The 23,516-nt window shown below is 37.7% G+C and overlaps 1 protein-coding gene across 2 annotated transcripts in view; it reads left to right on the plus strand.

Annotated features, from left to right (window-relative positions):
- Positions 1 to 23,516, plus strand: part of LOC108231854 (MAM domain-containing glycosylphosphatidylinositol anchor protein 2) — a 220,738-nt gene that overhangs the window by 149,860 nt on the left and 47,362 nt on the right. The window contains exons 9-10 of one of the 2 annotated variants that reach the window (XM_017409220.3): positions 2,191 to 2,511; positions 13,666 to 13,938. In XM_017409220.3, coding sequence (XP_017264709.1) covers positions 2,191 to 2,511; positions 13,666 to 13,938 — 594 coding nt within the window. The remainder of the gene's footprint in view (positions 1 to 2,190; positions 2,512 to 13,665; positions 13,939 to 23,516) is intronic. The other variant, XM_017409222.3, reaches the window with a different exon arrangement.

Here is a 23,516-nt window from a genome sequence, read left to right on the forward strand (position 1 = left end):
CAATCAGACAGCTCCAAACAGGAGAAAGATCTGATCAGAAAACTTACAGCTGCAGGACTTTTGACAAAGCTTGAAGTACAGTCAAAGTATATGCAAGTCCTGAGGCCCCCTTCGTACTGGATGGTGACTGCGGTATGATGCTAAGGAATAAGCCAGAACGTGAATGGATTCTTAGGGTTTTGGCAAGGTCTTCAGGTGCTTATTAAGAACCCAGTGGGCTCCTTATTATGCGTGATAGAGCGTGATAGGCCCACAAGGATTTTGAGCATGCAGAAAACTTCTGAAGCCAGGTTATGGTAGCTTACCATCATGGTGTCAGGCTCGTATGTGCAGGGCTGGCTGATGAAAATATCAGAGAAAATCCTATTTGATAATTACCAAGAGTGTAACAGTCATCCCACAGAAGGTGGTGTTCCAAATTTGCTGTGATTTACCCACATTTTAATAGGTCCTATAGGTCCTGGAATGTATAGAGGGGCTGTCCACTCAGTGTGAGCTGGGCCTGAGATCCAATATTATTGTAAAACAATAAAGTTCTGCTTCATATGTTAGGTTTTGAAAAAGTGAGGTTTAGGTTAGACTTGTCATTGTTGTAGCAAAATAAAAAAAAAATATGAAGTGAAACCAAAAAAATCCAGCTCAGTGATTTTTATAAATTTCTGTCAGAAATATTGAGTTGACAATTTAATGGAATTGAAACACTTCTTTGCCTTAGTGAAAAGACAGCAGAATAATGTATGTCTGCTTTAAGTTAACGAGTGGAAGTTTTCATGTACTTACAATGCTTAGAAAAAGACTTTTGTCACACAAGAGCGCCAGCCTTGTCAGAGCTGGAGAGCTGTATTAGTGAAAAGGGCAATTTGACCTGGCATTGTAATGTAATTAGACACATATTCTACATGACAATTCTGCAGCATAGGGTGAAGACTCATCATCCAATCTTGTTTTTCATTACAATCATCTCCATGGGGCTAGTTCCACTTGGCAGCAAGCTAAATTAGTAGTCTCCTCGCTGTAGATTAATTTACCAGTCTTTTTTATTTAAGGCAGCAATGGGATTAAGATTATTTCACAACACTCAGAGCTGTTCCTTTGATGCTAATATGCTTTTTACATTTATCGCTAAAGTGAGCTGCTAAAGAACGTGCGACAAATAATTACCACTGAGCAATAGATGGTATTTGAATTTGCATTTGTACAAGAAACATGCCAATTCTTTTGCAAAATCTAAGATTTCTGGCTTGAAGGACATGCAGACAGATTCTACATGGTCTTATAATGGGGTAGTGCTTTGTGTTGTAGGTTAGGTGTGGTCAAAGCCTGGCGAAGGTCTTGAATTGTGGAAATGTCACAGTGCTTGTGAGGCTGGTTAGCTCAGTGTGACATAACACATTGCCTGTATGAGTAGAGCCTCTTCATACATCAAATCTTAGTTAAATGTAAATGTTGATACAACATCTAAATCTGGTTTAACCGCTTTAACTTTAACTTAGTTCAAATTTGGTCTGATTCTTGCTGAGATGTCTATTTTTCAACCCATAAAAACTCAGTTGGTTTTTCATTTTGAAGTTAAACTTTAGTGTTTTAGCTCTGTGTATTTATTTTGTATTTAGTTAGTAAATCCATTTAAACACTGGTGAAGGACGTAAACATTTGGGTAAAATACAGAAATGCATTGATACCATGTTTGTTCACACTGTCTCAAACTTTACTGGATTTGTCCCTTCTGAGATTCATTTTTTAAACTTCATGGTTCTTCAAAATGCGAGAAGGGACAGTTGAATTGAACATTTGGTTTTGAATTTAGAACATGTTAAATTCCTTTCACTTTTCAGCACCTGAACATGATCTGTTGGAATTTGTTGGTATTATCTGCATTTGCTTGTCAGTTCTCCATTGTTCAGTGTTGGCCATTGCTTGAGAACATTAAACTCACTGCTGCCGTTCATGATGGTTTTACATCTTGCACATACTGAGTCTGTCTGGTGCCAGCTATTCGCCATTACTGCTGCTAATCTCCACATGGTTCTTCCATATTTGCTGTGTTTGTTGCTGAGACTCAGCTTCATTGCCATTGCAACTTGAAATGCTCGTTCGCTTTCCTTTCCATATCTTTTTTCGCCACCTTTCCCCACCGAGTCGAACATTTCCATTTACCCCGCCTGCTGACTTTCTAGAACCCCATATCAGTCCCTCCTTTGTTTTTCTCTTTCTTAGTTCCTCCCAGCCTGACAGTCCCTCGGGGCAAGTCCCCCCTGGTGGCCCGTGAGGGTGACACAGTGGAGCTGGAGTGCCTTGTTTCAGGGAAGCCCAAGCCCATCATCCTGTGGTCTCGAGCAGATAAAGAGGTGCCCATGCCAGACGGCAACATGCAGATGGAGAGCTATGATGGTGTCCTGCGAATTGTTAACGTATCCAGGGAGATGACGGGCTCGTACCGCTGCCAGACCAGCCAGTATAATGGGTTCAACGTGAAGCCCCGAGAGGCTGTGGTGGAGCTGATCGTGCAATGTGAGTAGACAAGACTCCTTTGGTGTTCTATATGCATCTAAATGTAGGTGTGAATGCATTTTGTTATACAACTTGTTGCAGTCCTATAGTGTGCTTCGACATAAAATGTTCCATTTGTTGCTGTGATCTATTTTTTTGTGTGCAGGGTAAATAATTTTTATGGGTTCTAATCTGCAGGGACCAAAATTGAACATTCACCCATGTCTTTCCATCCACACCCATCCAATTTCCTTCTGAAGGCTGTGAAATGATTTCTCTCCCTTCGTGCCCTAATTCAGGTCTGAGAGAAAACTCAACCTCTGACACTAAAAGGAGTACTTTATTTGCTGAGTTTGAAAAGAGCAGAACTAATATTAACAAAAGCACAAAGCTCCAGATATTCATGTCCACTCTTTATAAAACCTCAGTGTTTTTGCTGGTAAGTGTGCGTTTGTCTCATTTTTGTGTGTATGTATTTTCATGTCAGAGAAGACTAAAAGAGTGCATGCTATGTCCTCAGGTCTCCACCCCCCCCCCCCACCTCCTCTTCAGCCGCTCATTGAAAAATTCCTTCCCCTCCTTTTAATCGCTGACATTCAAAGATGGCTTAAAGGCCAATTAGCAAGCAGCTAATTTATTCCCACTGGTATTCATTTTGTGTTCATTTGTGGACATTTGAAAAGAAAATTTCGAATGAACACCAGGGATTCTAAGCGGTGTCACTATCTCACAGCACTGGGGATATTTTTCTCTCCCATGAAGACAGAGCGGAAGATGGTTAGGAAGGAAATGAAAGTGATCCATGTAGGGTGCTTACCATTCTCTGGCAACTGATTATAGGAACTGGAAAAACTGAGTTTCATAGCTCGCATTGTTTTCCTCATGGCCTACTTGCAGCAGTTAATCCATACATTCTTTCATTTTAACTTGCACTTGTATTCTCCCATTTAAAAGGAGCCAGTTCAGTCGTATGTCTTTTAAAATGCTTTGAAATAAATGACAGTTAACGTGCTCTCTGTGTTGTTTGTTTGACCTCATCATTAGACATGTCAAACATGAGACAGCAGAAACATGTTCAACAATTTCTAAAGTGTGAAATGTTAAAAAGATTTATGGATAAATCCTAACTGATGTTTTGATTCAAGATGAACTTGACACAGCCACTAGAAATATTTTGATTGAAGAGGAACAAGAGCAGCCCCGTTCTGTGTTTTGCCGACATGGATTAGCACATAATTCTCCCTTCTTTTTTTTCAAGAGTTGTAAAGTACTCTTTGCTATGACATTCACGTTTCATCTTTGCTGTTACCGTCACTGCAGAGTTGAGGGAATTAATGAGGTTTTGATGTGCTTTGAAGAAGATTGTGTTGAAATTTTTTTGGGGGAGAAGGGGATGAATTGATAATGGTTATACTGTGATGACAGCCAATATCAAAGGTTAGTGGCTTTGCCATGCGCTAATGCTGGCTCCAAAGTGTAAACAAAGGATTTACACTCTAATATTCCCTTCAATAATTAGCAGTGGATCTTTCACTTCATTCATGTGGGGGTGTTATAAGATAACAAATTGCCAAATAAAAAATAAATTTAAAAATTCAAATGGTAATTAAGTTTTAGGGAGAATTCAAAACATCAAACAGCTGCTCTGCATTCACAGTTAATCTTCATGTTGCTAATGCTCCATTTTTTTTATTCCCTTCATATTATATCTCTTATTAATTGTTGAAAATGGATGATACAGCATCCATCTTCTGCTTTCTCTCAGCAGAGACATATTCACTGCCATATGCAGCAGTAGGTCATGATGACCTGCTTCTATTTGGAAAGTGACAGGGATGTGCAGTCTATTCCGGCTGCTTTTTTCTCAGCACAGTAACAGCAGAGGGAAAAATAAAACAACATAAATAAACTTCCTAAATAAGCACATTTTAATCATCACAGTTAATTATACAGCTTTTATATTTCCTTTTTCTGTCAAATTATATGGTGCCTCTTCATCTGTGCATCAGTGTAATTTGCAAAAACAATATGAGACTTACTTTCTGATTATCAATAAAACAACACACTTAGACTGAACCTTTTTACTTGGATGTGATTTATATTCAAAATTGTTAATTATTAGGTGGAAAACTGCACTAGTGGTGTACAAACCTTCAATTGTTCTCAGGTACCAGGGTTTCAGCTGATCATTTTCTATCTGGCCTATCTACTTTTTAAACCTTTCAGTTTACATTTTTTTATTCACTGGTTATCTTAACCTTGACAGTTTCATCTGCATCAGTGTTAGATCTCAGCATCATTCAACTTTATTAGGCTGAAGCCTGGAGAAGATTTTGGCTCATATTCACCAAAGAACTGAGCAGCTTTTGCAGGTAAAAATTAGGATTATGCACATGAGCCAAATTCACGAGACATTCGCTAAAGGAGATGTGCACTTCAAACTGCACTGCCAACCATACAACATCTATTATTTATTTATGTAAATAGCTTCCAAGACTAAAAACTCCTAATTTTCAAAGACCAGCGCCATTTACAACATGCATTCAGTTATTATAGTATATAAAACATTTACTTTCTTCTGACAGCTGGTGTTATTGTATCTCAGAAGAAAAAAAAACAGGAAAAGGAGCAAAATACCACACTGTCGCCTCCACATGAAGAAGACAGGTATTTCAGGAAAAGTATAATTTATTCTCACTTCCAGTGATGACTGTCGAACACTGTTGCATTTACAAAGACACTATTAAAAGTGCATAAAATCTTGTCATTACTTTTTTAATGTCCAGAATAAAAAACCTCTGATTATACAGCATTTCAACTGTTAATGCTTCACATTTAGAGATTAACAGAGAAAACCCAAAGTCAATATCTTGTGAGATATGCAAGGAGAGAGGGTGCAGCTAGCATCTCTTGGTCACTGGAACAACAGCATTTTTTACTTTCTCTGCCATGTGCTGTTTGTGATAGATGGTCAATTTTGATTTTGTAGTGTTCTGACACAAAGCACTTTGCACTTTGAGTCGCCTTGTGCTGAAAAGTGCTATATAAATAAATGTACCTACCTACAAAGAAATCTGTAAATAGATGATAGCTAACTCTAATTCATCTAGAGTAAGTGAAAGACTGCAAAGTTTGTTCCTATAATTTGTCATTATTACAACATTTTCACCTTCCCTCTTAGGATTTCTCAAGAGCCACCACTAGTTAAATTCAAAGATATAAAGATGAGTCAATAAAATCAGTAAAATTGAGAAATGTGTGTTTCTCAACTTTCCCTTTAGAACAACCATTATTGCTATGGTTTAATTATCAATAATTTTAAGAAGCAACCAATTGCTATACAGGTAAAAATGTCTCTGTCTAAGAGTGGTGGTCAGGATCAAAGGTACTTTCAGGCAAGGTTTCTCTTCTCTGAAACTTTAGGCTTGGGATATAATGTCCTACTTGCTGCTTTTTACTAGCAGTGGACAGAGAATTCTGACAGGGAATGGCTTTGTCAGTGACACTTGGATGGAAAAGACATGCTCAAGAACCAAGAAGAGGATAAACCCGGGCTCAAAGCGTCAGCTGAAAAAATATTCATGCATTCAATCCATTCTTTTTCTGCTCGAGATTTATTCATTGGCATATAGTTGCATCATAAGTTGACAAAACCACTGTACAAGACACACTGAGAAGCACATTGAATCATACCAAATAGTCCCATCTCTTCCTTTCAACCCAATTCATTCTGAAAATGCAATTATTTCTTATTTTGTAGTATTATTTTAATAAAGCATCTTCCTTGTGCTACAGTTCTTGATGTCATACAACACTTTCATCTGCTCTCCATCTTCAAAGCAGAGCACAAAATGAAGAGACTTATTAGGCCTTTGGTTGTGATAAATCTCAATCATTCTGCCGAGATCTTGTTACAGACCCAGCTTTGTTTGCCAGACTCTTGTTTCTTATTATCAGCTGGCATCAAAGCTCACATTTTAGGAGCACTTGAGCTCTTAGATTAATTTGACACACTTGGAGTATATTGAGTAAATTTGTCCACCTTGTGTACACATCAGCACATGCTGTTCTCCATGTTTGCCAAATACCGCCACCTTAGTTCATCTCCCTCAGCTTGAGAATTTGTTTCATTAGACACAAAAGCTTGCCCTTCTTTTGTTGTTTGCTCCAAAGGCCTGTCGAAATGCCCCCCTCCCTCTTCTCTCTTGGCCTGTCTTATGGTGTGTAAGCACAAACCAATCCCTCTGAGATGCTTTTCTCAGCTGCATTTCCAGGACCCAGCATGAGACGCCCGCCTTTGGTGGTGAGCCATGTGCAAAGCCTCGTTTAGTAACTTGATCAAGGGACCGAGGTACAGTCCTCTGAAGCAAAGAGCATTAGAGGCGTGAAGGAACGACTCTGGCAAGTCAACAGCTTTGATATGTAAAAACCTGCATCTGTTGGCTGGCAGAGGAAACGCCAGCAGGAGAGGTAGAGGGAATGGAAGGCGTCTGCCTTTAGAGGCGTTGCTCTAATAGAATTGCAAAAGCCAAATCCCAAGCTGTGACACCCTAATGTTCTTAGTCAAACTGACTTGGCATAGTCCAGAGGCTTTGAGAGGGGGAGTGAACACACAGATAGAGAGAAGGAAAGAAGTATAGAGTGGTCTTCTGTCCTAGATACCGACGTCTGTCAGAGTGACAGTTATCAAGTTCTACCTCAGCCCAGATCCATAGAAATCTTTTTAACTAGACTTCTCTTTCTGTTCTCCTTCACTTACTTCATGACACCTGCCTGATGCTACTGAGCAACTGTCCCCAGAGCATCTGCTTTGCTTTCTGACCAAACATGCACACCAGGTTACAGATCTATTTCCTGACTGAGCAGAAAAAAAAAAAAAAAAGAATTACATGATTATTGAGTTTAATTAATTTTCCTTTTTGCATCAAGAAGACCTGCAATGCTGGCCCTCGAGGCCCACTGTTAAATCAGAGCTTACTGCCAACCTAATCTGAGCAAAATTAATCTTTTGCATTACAGAAAGGCTCACTCACAGCATTTAGGAATTAATATTCATGATTTTTTTTTTCTGGAACAATATTGAATTGATCAGCCACATCAAAAACACGGCAGAAAAGGTCAGTAATTTCTGTTCATAGCTTGTAGGCAGAAGCCAGCACATGCGTGAGACAAAATAATTCATAATTAAGTCAATGAGTGAGCTAAAACTATTAGTGGATTACCAGCATTCTCCTCGCACCGGAGAATCTACATCGATTACCGTTACCTGTAGATCTAGGGTCATAAATTATAGCTGTATTTTAATAACAATATGATAATGCAGATGGTGCATGGTTTGATTGCAGCACGAGGGGGGGAGGGTGCGTTGATGCAGAGCAGCCTTCCCTGCATTATTCAACACAGAGACTCGTTATAAAACACATGAATCAGGGTTATCATTTCATATTCTGTATATATCTGTTTGACTTCCTAATGAAGGATTTTTTTCTTCCACCATCAGGACTCGATGTTGCACCTTGTTATTCTATAAAGGTTAATCTCCCACAAGAAGGTTGTTGCTTTCATCTACGCACAAGGTCTTTGTTTTTCTTTTGTACTCCCACATACAACAGAGCTGCTGAATCTGTGTGAAATATGCTACAAGTAAAAATGTGACTTCTTTCTGAATGGTGCTCTGGTATGTCACAAAATACTTCAACAGGTATGAAATAATAATAAAAAGAAAACAACGAGCATTGTTATACAGGCTGTGTAGAATATTTTATTATGTAAGGGTTAAAGATCAAAGTATCAGTGAGCTGCTAATGACAGTTTTCCATCAATCGTAATAAAAAAAGTTTTTTTGTATATGTTTGTTTACTTTTATTGATTTAGATCTGTTTACATTAGCACAAAGTCTATCAGCACAAAAGGCACGTTTGCCTAATTCCTTGAACACTGCTAAGGCATTGCGAAGAAAAGTGATTAGTTTCTTCTTTTGTTTTAGTGGAAGAAAACAAAAATCTAAGTTTTCTTGATGGCAACTTTACAATTAAACTGAGTGAATTTAATTAGACTATGAAAATACTTTCTGTATCAACAAAGGAGTTTTAATCAAAAGACTCTTTCCCTTTTGAAACACAATCTGTTTTCAAATACCACACTTTAATAAGAGAATGCATTTTGATGCGTTTGAATCTGCCAGACCACATTTAAAAGAGACTATGATCACTTTTTGGCCTCTTTCAAACAACACTATCAACTACTCGTGCTCTGAGCCACATTTTCTGTGGTTCAGATTTGATCCTGATATCTGAATTTTAATATCTGCCATGGTTGAAAGTTTCAACCCTGGCTTGAGATGTCTTCTTTCTGCTTTCAGTGTTGTGTGTGCTGGTTGAGGCAGAACAGCTGGGTTAAAGTTGTTCTGCTGCTGATATCCCTCTGAGATAGAAAAGGAGGTAGTCACAGGGTTGAATCAGTCTGTGTGTGTGTGTAAGGAAGAGCTGGAGCACAGGATTATGGTTTAGTGATTAGGTGGTCTGTGCAGCCAGCAAACTGCAAGATTCACAGCAGTTAGTACAGAGTACTTTTGATGCTTTGAAAGAGGTCATTTGACACATTAATTGTGTATAGGGGACTAATAGCCCCACATCTTTAGTGAGAGCACTATTGGTCCTAAAAATACAATCTGGTAGTATCTAGACAAAGATGCATTATCAATCTTTATTAACAGCCTTTGTGTAAGACACTCAACAAAAGTCTTTATGTCATGCATATGATACTGATCTAAGTAATTTAAAATAAGGACCAACCGATACCTAGTCTGAATTGCATTAGTTTGCGTTTCATTATAGCACAGACTTGCAGATTACATATTATAAGTACAATAAAGCTATTTAAATCAGTGCCACCTCAGTAGCTCTACACTGCAGTTCTTCAAGTTGTATTTTATTATTAACAAGAAAGAAAATATGCCAGGTGATGGTAAACCTTTTTTTATACAGCTCAGTTAGTGCTGTTTCAGTGATGTAGTGTCAGGAGAGTAGGACATATTAAGGCTTCAACAGCTCCAAAGGGTGACAAAAACCTCTTTTCTCCACTACAGCAATGGTTCAGACATCCAGAGCAATAAATTTAGTTACCCGTTCAGTAATCCTTTCTGCCTTATCGCTGTTTTGTGGGAACTTGTCTCTTCTCTGTAGACTTTCATCAAAAGTGTGTTGCTTAACCATATTAGCTTTAGCTAGGTGAACTCGGTGTACTCAGCTCAGTGTTTGGATTTTAAATGTCTCAATAAACTGGTGGTATTGAATGAACTATAGCTCAATTACTACCACAAGAAATATCCAAATTGCAAACTTTACAAGTAGCAGTAGAACTGCTCTCATTTTGTATTTTAAAATATTTCTATACTGTAGATGTGCTGGGACTGTTTATCACAACGGCAGCCATAGTGTAGTGCAGCTGATGTAAAACATAGACAGTAGATCAACAACAGCAACTTGGAGCGGAGTGTGGCAGCTACTCTTATCCAGTACTTGTTTGAGACATAAATAGATGTCTTATAAACCAAAAGATGCTTAGTCAGTTTATTTGGGCAGTCGCTAAACAGATCCTGACAACAAATTCCTCTGTCATTTTTGTCTTAGACATAGTGACATGATGGAACTATTAAAAGCACATTTTTTGCACAGTTCTAAACGTCAAAGTTTTTGGATTTTACGACGCGCCTTCTTTGATTCTGCAATGTTGTGATGCATTGTGAAAGCACGCATCAACGTGGAACTTAAAGGAATTCATGTGTGACATACAAAAGGCAACAAAAATTGTGGATCATTCTTGTGTGTTTAGTGCTGAAGGGTCACTGTGAATTAATCCCTGTTGTTTTTCCAACATGTATTGCATAGTATGATAAAAGTCCACCGAGAAACTCGAGAAACTCCTGGTGATTGTTCAACCAAACCTAACAAAAGCTACGTGCAGTAAGGTTAGCTTGACATTAGAAAAACAATAAAGGAAATTTAAAAAAAAGAAAAGCCGATGCACCTATGTGCCATTATTCTTGTCAGCCAACCTGAATCTCCCACCTAACTACTTTACATATTGAATTCAGATTAAATTAGATGCACAATCAAGAAAATGAGAAGCTTCTTATTTCAGGTGTACGTGTAAAGCCTTTGAATCATATGTTAACATCCAGTTATATTATTCAAATACAATCAATATCAAGACATTCAGTGGCTGTAATTTCACTCTGTAGATGGAGAGAATTAGTATTGTGGAAAATAATATCATACCGGTTTTGGCCTCAGACTTTCTTTATTTGTTTGTGTCAATCTTTGTATTTGATTTATTTTGTAAATGCTGACTTTTATTTGGGGAATTTAGAGTAATAATATAACTGGGGCCACATTCTCCATTTTAATTACACTCAGCAAACTGGACCAAGTGCTTTTTAAAATTATTTTTAAAGTACATATCGGTGCTAAGAGCTCTTGTTGCTCTATTTAAAGATTTTGAATGAAAGTAAGAAAATGAAAACAAAAAACAATGACTCCTTCAGCACTGATCTCTGAATGGAAACATACAGCTCAAAAGGGCAAAAGACTAACAGTTATAATGAGTAAATATTTGAAAATTCATCTTGAAATAAAGGATTGCAGGCATCTCATATACATTGACTAAACACTAAAACAGGCGTTTGTAAGTTTTTCTTACAGGCATTTTCTCCACCTGTTCAGCTAAAACACATGCAGCAGAAATGAAACCCATTTTGAACAAGACTGAAGTTCATTTTAAACTTGTCAAGCTGTGTTCCAGAAGTGCAGGTTCATGCAAATTCCCCTCAGCTTCCTATACACATGAAAAAACCCAAGCATATTTCCCCTAAGTACACATATGTCTTTATTCAGGCCTCTATAGATGTCAGTCTATTGGAACCGTGAGGGAAACTGCCTCTGTGCGCACTAAATGTTGTTTTTCTTCACATTAGTGTCGAGCCATCCACTGGTAACTGATGATAGATTAGATTTCAGTCAGCATTCAAGCCTTTTTCCCCCCAGTCTGTGACTTCCAGCGGCTCTGAGCTCACGCTAGCTGCTGCGCTAACTGTGGTGAGCACTGCTCAGGGAATATTGCACAGGACCTCTCTGCTCCTTTCTGCTCACGTTCGCTGGGCAGCTGTTTGCACAGGGGAGAGATGAGGCATGTGCCCTTGTTTAAAGGATGTTATGGTTATATAAGAGATTCTACNCCCCCCCTTCTCTTTGTGAATGGAACTGCACTTACTGCAATTTGATCTAGTGCCATTCACAGGGGCTGCGGAGCCAGCTGTTCACCGCCGTACAAAACCCCCCCCCATTTTAATGTGATAGGTAGAATTTCAGACCTTTCCAGATAAGCCTTTGGGTTATGGTAAAAGCCCAGGCAAGGCTTGCTTGAAGGACTGATTGCTGTTTCACTCAGCTGAGATGAAAACCACTCAACTCTCCACCTTTCGAGCAGCATCAGCTGAAAGAGGCAGACTTCTCTGTTTTGTCTAAATCCTAAACCTCTTGGAAGAGTTGTGTTTACTTTTCCCGTGACCCCTGCTGTTATGATTTATTGTTTTTCACATCAGATTTAATGGTGCGTCATTAATCATAGTGGCTTCTGAGGGAACTAGAGGATGTTGTGAGTTGAAAGATAATTAGCATCGAGGGCAAGGATGTTATACTGGATGTCAATGCATTATTCTGCATTCAGTATAATGTTAACAGCCAGTGTATCCCTGTGCAGCTCTCTGGCCTTGTGAATCTGTCCTTCTCTGCTGCCTAGGAGGAGGCTAACTTATTTATGTGCAAAAGAAAGGGGGAAAAAAAGAAGTTATCCAATGCTAAAAATCAGCAAACATATTCAACATTTTAGCCCTCAAAAAAACTGTTAGATATTAAAAAAAAAAATCTGATTTGGGTTAATAACATTAATAATATTATCAAATTATAGGCTGTAAATTTTAATGCTTTGCTCATATAATTGCACATGCTACCAGGTTTGGAAAGCTCAGTAAATAGATTATATTACTGAGTGTGAATAATGTAGAAGATTATGTTTCAGATAACAGTTTCAATCAGGTAATCAGTGATCTGTAACAGATTACATTTTTCAAAAAAATAAAAAACAGCATCCTCAGATTCAACTGAAGCTTGCACCTCTTCTTTACTCTGTCAGAAATTATGCAAATCTTAAGCAATCAAGGGGCTCTGTGTCATTCTGTCTCGTCTCCTCCACATTCCTTGTTGTTTTTCAAGCCCCGTCTTGACTTTTGTCAAGCATCTACACGAGCGCATCAATAGCAAAGGCGCTTAAAACGAGGAAATTATTCATAACAGTTACACAGCTTGTACACACACTTAAATCTACACACGTATAATCATGCAGATTCTCTGGCAAAGGCTAAAGTCTGTGCCAAAATATAAACACCGGGCATATTCAACTTTTTACAAACGGAGCTTGTTTGTCATCAAGGCCATTAAACTGGTTGAATAATTTTTCCACCAGGTTGTCAGTGTGTGAAGAGGGGCGGGTTGTCACACACTCAAAATAAGTTATTAATTTTCCATTTTGAAATCGGGAGGTGCACTTCATCATCCTGTTACCAATGTTCTGTGGAGCAAGACTGATTTTCATTCAGAACATTGTTCTCGTTTTTCTGCAAATTGATTTTCCCGCAGACGTCGCCCATCTTCCCGCAATTGTTTCTCATTCTTCATCTGTTTCTGAAATGTATCGATTTCCAGGGCAGATGATTGAAAGTTTATTTACAATATGCTATTTTTTATCTGCTCTTTTACACATTTAAGTATTAATCTGGCCTAAAAAAGTGTTTCTGTTCTTTTAAATATGGGCTTGAGTTGCTAATTTTGTTTAGATTCTTTTCTATTTTCATTCGTTTATATCAAGCTTTCCCCTTAAAATGTTTTAATTAAAACAATAATTTTCTCTTAGCGGGCCTTCACCTAAATACCATCCTCATGTTTTGATGTCAGCACATCTTACTTTTTACTTTTTGTTTCCCTTCATTTATCGCCATCGTTTTTTTTTTCTTATTAACATATTTTGCTATTTTCCATGATCGTAAATCTTTCCTACACTTTTATTATTCACCTTCAAATGTCAAATGAACTCATTTGAGTCTCTCTATTTCTTGCTCAGACCCTCCAACAGTGGAGCCCGTTCACATGGAGGTCCGTCAGGGCCTGGGGAGGCCTGTAGTGATGACCTGCAGGGTCCTGCGAGCCCACCCCTCCCGTGTGTTGAGATTCGAGTGGCTGCTCTCAAACCGGCTCCTCAACGCTGGAGCAATTGACCCCCAGAAAGATGAGACAGAGCACACCATCCGCAGCCTGAATCGAGAAGGCTGGGGCGAATACACGTGTAACATCATCAACGAGGCCGGAGCAGGCAAATGCACGTTCCAGGTTACAGGTAAACAGTTCTGCATTGTTTCATACTTCTACAAACTGTCTGTTTCATAAGTCTTATCCAAATCAACTCTTTTTACATTTCAGAAAGGTTTATATTGCTCTAAAATCTATTTTTACTACTTTGTAATGGAATCTGAAACTATAATAATTACCACCTGCCGCCTTGAAAAGCAGGTGATTGTGTAATTGCCAGTGTCAGTCTGTGTAAGATTGTGTGCACGTGTTTGTTTTTCTGTTTGTCAACTAAATATCTCATAAACCACTGGAAAAATTTAAGTAAAACTCTTAGAAAGTAGTCATTGAACTTGCACTTTGGGGTTGACCTCATTCAAGATAGCAGCCACAGCTAATCCACCCTAGCATACACAAAAATGGATATAACTCATTCTGTGTTACAGAAATTCAGCTAAAATGTGGTGACGCAGTAGCTGATAGTCACTTCCTACACATACTCTGAGCACTAATGGATCACACAAGATCTTCCCGTAAATGTTTGACATGCATTTCCTTTAAGGAATGCTAGTTTACCTTTACCTGGATTACCAAACCACAGCTTCTTGGGAGGGACATATTAGATGGCTTATATCACCTATAAATGGTTCTAAATATGCACTCAGTGATCACATGTTGAAAAACTTTGCACAAGTAGGATAGGTTAGGTGTGCTTTCTAAATATCAAGTAATTTGTTTAGCTGAAGAACATATGTAATGAAATACTTGTAATGATGTGAATTAGCTACTTTTAACTACTCTGAAAATGTGTCCAGTGTTCACATACTACTGATTTTTTAGAGTTACACAAATTGTTTTGCATGAGACTCATGATTTAGAAGTAAAACTGAATTATGCTCTCAGTGTATAATTTTCTTGATTCTATAGTATTTATATGACACATTTAAGAGGGGCTAACAAAGTCTGATTTCTGGCATTATTTAAATGTTGAGAGACACACAGTATGATAATTTACTATTCCTAAAGAAAAGAAAATATCTTTTAAAGAAACATGTTATACTTTATTTTGTCTTTCAGACACATATCTGTGTCATTACTGTTATATGTAGGATTATCCCTACCAACATTTACTAATTAAACTATTTGGCCAGTTTTCTTCATGTGTATCGCAGACTTGAGGCTGTCATATTTGTGTGACTTTATGCTTTTTAGTCATCTGTTTGTATCTTTGTTCATATTTCGTTCAATTCCCATGACAATCACGTGACATTTAGGTGCTCATTGATTAAGTTCACTGTGACCTTTAAGAACACATCTGTGCAGTAACACAATGATTAAAAGAAAAAAAAAGAAATTAAAGTGTAAGAAATATAAATAATTAAGCATACTAAAATGTCTTTAAAACATGAAATAGTAGGCTATAAAGTGATTATATGTTATATTCGAAAGGTCAAAGATTTACGTCATTATTCTCCACAGGTTGATATTTAACTTCATATTTTAAACACGGAGAACGAGAATGAGATCTAATTTGATGAGATTTCATTTGTTTCCAAATTGGTAATATCTCTGAAATATAACATTTTACAGATTATTTGTTGCATTAAACAGTGCCAATATTAATGTGCTCGGTGTCTTTTGCAATACATTGTCTAATACTTTCTTTCTGTAATATGAGTCTAAAAAGACATGAATGTAAACTGCAACTAAATGATACAACTGCTCAATTTTTTTTTTGTTGGTATTTTTTTCCCACAAACTCAAAATGTCCATCTTCTAGTTGGTTGTTATGACAGGGCCAAATGAGTTTGGCCACACAGAGTGACCCGCAGGAACTTTGGCCAAGGTTTCAATCTCTCAGACCTCCCATTAGAGCCAGGAGCTGCCGGGTCACAGGATGAGTATTTGTCACTTTGATCCTTTGCCACTCAGGTTGCTTTCCTATTTGATTCTGTTTTTCCCTCATCTCCTGCTGCTCTCCGGTCCTACCTTTTCATCACTTTATTTTTCTGTCTCCTCTCTGTCTTTATTTTGTCCATGTTTCCTTTTCCCTCATCCTTCATCTGTCTCCTTTTAAAGCCTCTCTTGTCCACGCTTGCCTGTGGGAAGGGAAGTGGACAATCACCTGTGTGTGTCATAAATCAGTCCGTCCTGGGAGAGACAGAGGCAGATTTGTTTTTCTTAGCAGGGCTCAGAGTTTGCCTCTTATTTCTTGTGCTGCCTCCCTCCTTCTACTTTCCTTCTTCCTCTTTCATCCTCTGTTCCCCATTGCTTTGCTCCTCCCGCCCAGCGCTCCAGATTCCTACCATCTGGACTCAGTAGTTGCCAAAGGTGTGGAGGCTCTTTCAGTAACCCCCAGAGTGCAAGAGCACAGTGCAGAAAATCCACTTTGGTTCCCTCCATCATCTATGAAATCTGCTGTACACTGTTCCCCTAACCCCAGCTCTTAGTCCTGAAGATTTTTCAATTTTATCTGAAACTCAATAGCCATGATATCAGCACTATGGTGTGTGGCTGAAATGAGCAATATGCTGCGGAGAGAAAAGAGCGGGAGAGACGGGGAGCACTTCTTCAATACATGAAGTTCATCAGAAATCCGTTCTGGCTCATGCAGTTTGGTGGAATATTGGTTTACTCATTTTAGCTATTCCCTCACCGCTCTACCGCTGACTTCTTCCTGGGCTCTGTTGGTGTGTAATAAACATATCAGTCAGGAGTTTTGGCCTGCAGCCACAAAAACTCACAGACCCAGTCATCATACCACGCGCAACATATTTGTTTCCACGCCGACAGACGCACACCAATATCAGGCAGCGAGTATGTTGTGCCAGAGGAGAGCGTTTGTGCATGGTTGCTCATCTTCCAAGCTACTGGGACATCTGTGTTGGCTCTAATAACCAAGTTGGCCATTAGACTGTGCCATGGGAGAGACCCCTCAGAGGAATGTAACGTGTACCACTGAGCTATGGCCTGGGCTCTCTGCCACTAAAACCCAGAGTTTTTAACAAATGTTCTCATCAAAAGAGACAGAACGATGGGAGAATTGCCTCTCCTTCTTTGAATCATAATGCTGTCATTTCTTCTCCTTTTATTGTTTTTTGTTCTTATTCATCCAATGACACAGTTGTAAATGTTTCCTGAAAAAGCTGTGAAAAAGTGAGGGACTGGTTATAGACGGAACTGATCATATTCTGACAATTTATGTTGAACTTTTATGTGATTTTTGGACTTATGAAAGCAAAGTGAAGAGTGAGATTTTTTAAAATTTAGACCAACATGGAAATTGAATTCAAGATTACCTTGAAGTTGACTTGTTTTGCTGGCTTTTGCCTAAATTTATCTCATTCAACAATGTTGGAAACCTTTCATATTTTATACTGAAGCTTTGTTATTTTTTTACGAACGTACAAAGAAAGAGAATTGTCTTTATTAAATTTCATCTTTCTTGCTGAAGTTCTCACATGGTTTTCTGTTGTAAATTGAAGAAAATGATCCTTTTTTATTATTATTATTATTGCAAGTGATCCTGCCATCCTTCCTTATTAAGCCTCTTTTTCTAAATGGACTAAAAAGGTCTTATTCTAAAATCAATGGCAGCAAGCCATGATTTTTGAATACTATTTAATAGTCTTGATGTTCTAAGTATTAAGCAAGTATTTTATTTTACCAAAACACCTTTCCTTTCACTACTTTTGTATGTATATATATATATATATATATATGTGTGTGTGTGTGTGTGTGTGTGTGTGTGTATTTGTGTTATATTTTTCTACAGTATGTTCTGTAATCTATTGTTTGACCTTTACTTCATGCATTCATCTCATTTAAAATGGTTATATTGTGTTGTCTTGTCTCTTCCAGTTGTGTTTTAAGTAGGCTTTTCACTCTTTTTCTTTTGATATTTTTGTGTGTTTTTTTTTTACTTTGATGAGCAATTTTTTTTTATTCCTTCCTTCAAAGCAAGGTTTTATAAGTCTATTCAACTTGAGTCTCTTGTGAAGATTCAAGCTTTTAGTTCTGCTGGTTTTATGTAACTTTTCTATTCAGTCTCATGGTTTGTGGCAGGTTCATGGAGGTTTGAACTTGACCTCTGCAGCGTGGCAGACATTGTTGAAAAGAACGCAACTCAAAAAATAAATAAAACCTCTGAAGCCTGTTGGTCAGAACATGTAATATTCTGTGGCCTGAATAAAAAGGCTCCATATAAATAATGTAATTTATAATCATACTGTCAGGTTTGAAGGGCAGACAACAATATGTCCTGTTGTCCATTTCATTCTTTCTTTTTGATTTTCTAATCTATTTCTGATGGTCTGCTACTCTCTATTCTTCAAAAAAAGCAGCCTTTTTTACTGCAGTAGTTATCAGTCAAGACTAGAATTTCTTATCTTTTTTTGTTTGTAATTTAAAAAGATAAGAAGTTAAACAAGAACATGTTAAACTTCGAAGCAGTAGTTCAGATCTTTTGAAGTGGGGTTATGTGGAAAGATTATGAACAAATAAAACCTGTTGTAGATCGCTCTTTAAACAACCTCATTTTAGGGAAAATAGAGATTAACTTTAACTGAATTGATAGTTATAATGACTAGTTTGAGCAAGGCCAAGACTAAAGTAGACTGCTGCTGCCTTAAAATAACTCACAATCTCAAAAGATTCATGCACTACTTTGTAAAGCTCTACACCACTGTCAATCTTTCATTGCATGTTTGTTCTGGCAGATATATTCTAATATACTTGCTGGAAGTCCTACAGCTAGCTGCTGCTGCTATTTGTGTTTGCAAACACCCATAGAATTTTGTGTAAATAACAGTAAAATTTAAAATTGACCAGAGAAACATCATGCTTCCTCAGTGTTGTGATGCAGACTCACTGCTCAGGGCTTTTGGGAATTTCTTTTACCTGCAACAGGCCTAGCCATCTGCTGGCATAGAGGTCCAACCAGGATCAGAGTCAGGCAATGATGAAACAGTGATATGTGATATAAAGTTTCCTTTAAAAATTGCCCCTACTTGCTCTCTGTTCACTTTTCTCTGCAATCCTGTGGTAAGAAGCGTTTCAGGAAACACTGTTTTTGGCGTATGGGGAAAAGTTCCCCCTCCTTACTCTCACAAAGTGAATTCAATTTTGCAACATAGTTGGACCCTCCAGGAAAGTTTGGTAGCTTACTCCATCCTCTGCTGTGTTGTTGCAATATGCAGCTACATATTAAGTCTGCATCTTTCAGTTAGAAGGCTTTTTTTATATAACACCCTGATTTTTTTTTTGTAAAAATTAACTAAAACAAGAGGCTGTCATGCTCCGGTGGTCTCTGATGCAACATCATCATATGGCAAAATCTGCACTCATGTTCTGTTTCATAAATTCCTGCTGCGAAAGGCTCTCGATTTCTCATTGTGGATTTGTTTCGTCCAGGTGTGCATCCAAATGTGTTACTTCTGCAATAAAACCTTCAAACTGCCACACATGAGCACAGCACTCAGCACATGATGGGGCCCAGTGTTTCCCCTAAGATGAAAACATGTATGTACACCCTTAAAAAGGAAAATTTAATCTGCAAATAAGGTCAACTCCCTGCCTGAAGGCTTTTACTGTGCTGTTATAAATCAGTGCATTGGCTATGCTGTTATAAACAGGATTTTAAAGAAATCAATTAAGCCCTCGGTGTCTTATTTTTGATTTTCTTCCACCCAGAGTTTTCCATTTCGGGCCGTGTTAGTGGGTGAGGTAATGTGCTTTACCACACGTGATGCCTGATTAATAAATAGGTCCAATTCGCTTCATTGTTCAAGATTTCTGAGGCAGTTTCAAGGAAAGAGTCCCCTCTGAGTATGTGTCAAAAAATCACTTTTAAATGGGTTTTTCTAAATAGAGGTAAGTAGATATAAAATATCATTCAAAAATAATATACACTTCAGTTTCACTTGTTCTAAAGCAGATTCCCTGTGGGAATCTATGAGTCTGTTTAATTAACCTTTCCTTGCTTTGCTCTGCTGCAAATTACACCATCTTCTTTTTCCTTTCCTGCACTATCTGTGTCTATCTTCTGGGCAGGCTTATCTAACACTTTCTGTACAGTGTGCTGTAAACACAGCTGGCTCTTTACAGCAAAACAGTGCCACATTAGGTGCAGACCGTAATTATCCCTGCATTCTTTCTCTTTCTCTCTTTCGTCTCAGACAGACATAGAGGCAGCTTGTGTGACAGCATCATCCGTTACATCAGTTTGGTTTAACTAGCACAAGACGGTGACCTTTCCAAGAACGTTTCTTACCTCCGCCCAAAAAGATGAAGTATTTGTATATAAATTACGGTGTTTATTCATCAGCTTTGTTTCGTTTGCCCGTGCTTATTTGTTTTCGTCTTCGAATGATTTTATCAAAATGATGAATGAGTGTTATTTTCCACCAGATTACAATTTTTTAATATATTTTAAATAGTGCTATCCCCCGTAAAGGCCAAGAAATCTGCTATAGGAGGCCAAAAACACCATTAAGCTGATTTATTGTCTAAAATGCGCAACAAAACACAACCTTTGTGCGATTTTGACTTGTTGGACTATTAGGAGAATTGATCAAACTAGTCAGTGGCTGCGTGTAACCTCAAACTCTTTAAAAAATTCATTAACTGAATGTATAGAGTTTGTTTTTTCAGCTGCAGTCAAGGAAATTGTAAGTCAGCTGCACTAAGTTATTGGTTGTATAAAGTAGGTTCTGTTTACTCATGTTTAATTTAATACTACAGTTTCAAAATTATGTATGAAATAGAAATGCTAGAAACTTTGTTTTGATGACCATAGGTCCTACACATCTTTTGAAGTTATTTAGGGAATTCTTTTAGTATTTGTTGTGCATAAAGTAGATATTTTTTGACATTTGCTATCCGTCTTGCATTTGTTATTTTTCTCAAGTTTTATCAAACAGAACCATTGCAAAACTTTCAGTCCAATGTAGATTTTGAGGTGCGTTAAAGATCAGTGTTTGATAAAGAGTCCTCTTTTAATCCTCTTTAGCTACATCATAAGGTTGATGATGTTGCAAATGGTCTTTTCATCACATTCCTTTCACATTTTGTTCAAACACTCTTTACTTTCTTTAGTTTAAAAAAGCAAGAAATGTTCATTTTAAACTTCAGCAGTCCACAGTTCTGTAAAGCACAAGACAGATTTTCTTTCGATAACTTTTACGACTGTTAGATTTATAGTGGAGTGTTTGCTCTGTAGAACATAAATCAGATCCATTTTTCTTTATATTCTTTTAGAGTCAAATGCTGGTTTTGATGGGCCTCTCTAGCAGTTCCACTAGCATTTTTTCTTTTTCGTTTTTCCTAAAAGCTTTTTTGATCTTCGACACATCAACTGGACCTCCACTTTGTTAACTAATCAACTAGTTTCCCAAAATGACAAAAAAAAGACCTCGAAAAACACTTCTGTAGACTCAATTAATCTTGTGAGCACAGTTTATTTTATTTTAGCTTTTTGGAGTGAGATGTAAATGCTTAAAGGTGCCAACAGCTGCCGATTGCTGGGATTATTTTAAGAAGGATTTAATTAAATCCTGAAATTTTTGCAATGTCTGCAAACATCCATGTAATTTCTAAAGCTATATTTCCATTTTATCTAAAGAAACTTTTACATTGTAATTCTTTTCAGTGTCATAGTAAATAAATACAGCAAAAGTATGATATGAAAGACCAATCGTGTTTATATTCCATGCAAAGCAGTGGTTTCTTATATTTGTAATCAAAAGTGACCTATGGCATAAAAAGTAAGAGTTTTAAAACTTTAGCTTCTTTAGCAAAATGTTTTTCATGTTATGGTCTGCAGAGATGAACCCCTCTTTAAGCCACCTTTGGTTGTTCATAAACTACTAATCAAGCAGCGGTGTGAGCTTTAACGAATGAAGCCGTATTAAAAACCATGAGAGGTGCTGACCTGTAGGTGTCAGATATCTTCCAGTCTAAATCCAGTAGCCAGCTGCTCGCACAGATTGTCTGGCATCACTACATCACACCTTTGAGTTATGACGGCATCTTAACCTTTCATTTATCAACTGTTCCGATTCTGTTATTACCTTGCTTTGTGGCTCAGAGGCGTAACAGCAGCGAGTTGACTACAGCCCCCTCATTACCTCAGTCCTTTCATAAACCACACAGAGATAATAAGAAGGCATCTCAGTCTTGGTTTGAAGTGTTTTGTAAAAGTAACCTGCTGTGCAAAAGGACACAAAAGTCAAGCTAAGACTTATTTCCTGTTAGTCTTACTTTGAAAGTAAAGAAACCTAAAAGGCTGAAAGATTGAAAATATTTGAACTGTAATGCATTAAATGCATAATAAAGAAATACATAAAATCATTTAGGTAAACTAACACAAATTGCCTGGAACACAAAGTACTTGCTGAATCTCCACACAGTCCTCTAATTTTATTGCTTTTGTATGAGGTAACAACAACAGGTCCACTGTCTTTCCCACAGCCATTGAAATCATCTGCTGTGTCTTGTCGTCCTTTGATAAACAACCCCAAATAAGTGTGGGACAGACACAACAGCAGGTTATTGAGATGAATTTCCGTTCTGTCCCAGGAAGGTCATCCTGTAAGCTTGTTCCTGGATCTCGATTAAAATGCAGTGTCCTAACTGAGCCTTATTAAGCTGTCAGAACCCAGCTTCCACACTGCAAATGGAAGGCAGGAAACCTTGAAAGGTTTTTTTGTTTTGTTTTGTTTGTTTGTTTGTTTGTTTGTTTTTCAGTTTATGCCACAATTGTGTAAAATAAATCCTCACAAATTCCAACAAGTAAATATTACTGAAAAGAAAAGGTTGGCATGGTTTGCTTGCTGGTAGCAGATCTAGCTTATGAATAGATATTTTTCCTGGCAGGCAACCTGAACATATTTAAAACAGAGCACCTGAATGGCATACGCTTTGATTTAGTGTTTTGAAAATGGTTTGTGAATGTAGCAGAAGCTGAGAGTTTTATCATCCCTAACAATTTGCATGCAAAGTGGTCAATAAAAAAACCTCAGTGGAAGATTCAATTTAAGTTATAAATTAAATTGAAAAATTTGAGATTGCTGACCTACTTGTTAACAATTAAGTTTATTTAAATGCCATTCATTTAGTGTTTCTAGTTATAAAAAAAAAAGACACATTGCTGTATGTATGCATAAAGATTTCTGATTGCTTTTGGTGACAAATTGCTAATGACCATGTGATGTCAAACCACAGCATTGAAAAGACATCAAACAGGCTACTGTAGTATTTTCTGTATGTTGAGGTGTGTGTTTGGTTTTGTTCGATAAAGACTCCAGTTGTTTTCAGAACTTTCTGTGAAACCATTTGTGGTATGTGTGTACAGATAAATCCTTAGGTGTGCTTGCCTTTAGGAGTCGCGATGCCTCCTTCATCACTTTGTGGAGGCATTTGGATAAGGTGATGCTGTGTGGACTTGGACTTTGAAATGTCCACGCAGAAACTATCCAATCTTAAAGCATGGTGCATGTGTGACACATCCACTAACTTACAGCACTGGGCTCTATCTCATTCACTTCAAATGTGTGGGAGGGACATGTCAGGAAAAAGAATGTAACTGAAAATTGTGAGGTTCTGAACCTAAAATCCCTGCAGCAGCGC

The sequence above is a fragment of the Kryptolebias marmoratus genome, linkage group LG19 (assembly GCF_001649575.2).
Source record: "Kryptolebias marmoratus isolate JLee-2015 linkage group LG19, ASM164957v2, whole genome shotgun sequence".
Taxonomy (NCBI): Eukaryota; Metazoa; Chordata; class Actinopteri; order Cyprinodontiformes; family Rivulidae; genus Kryptolebias; species Kryptolebias marmoratus.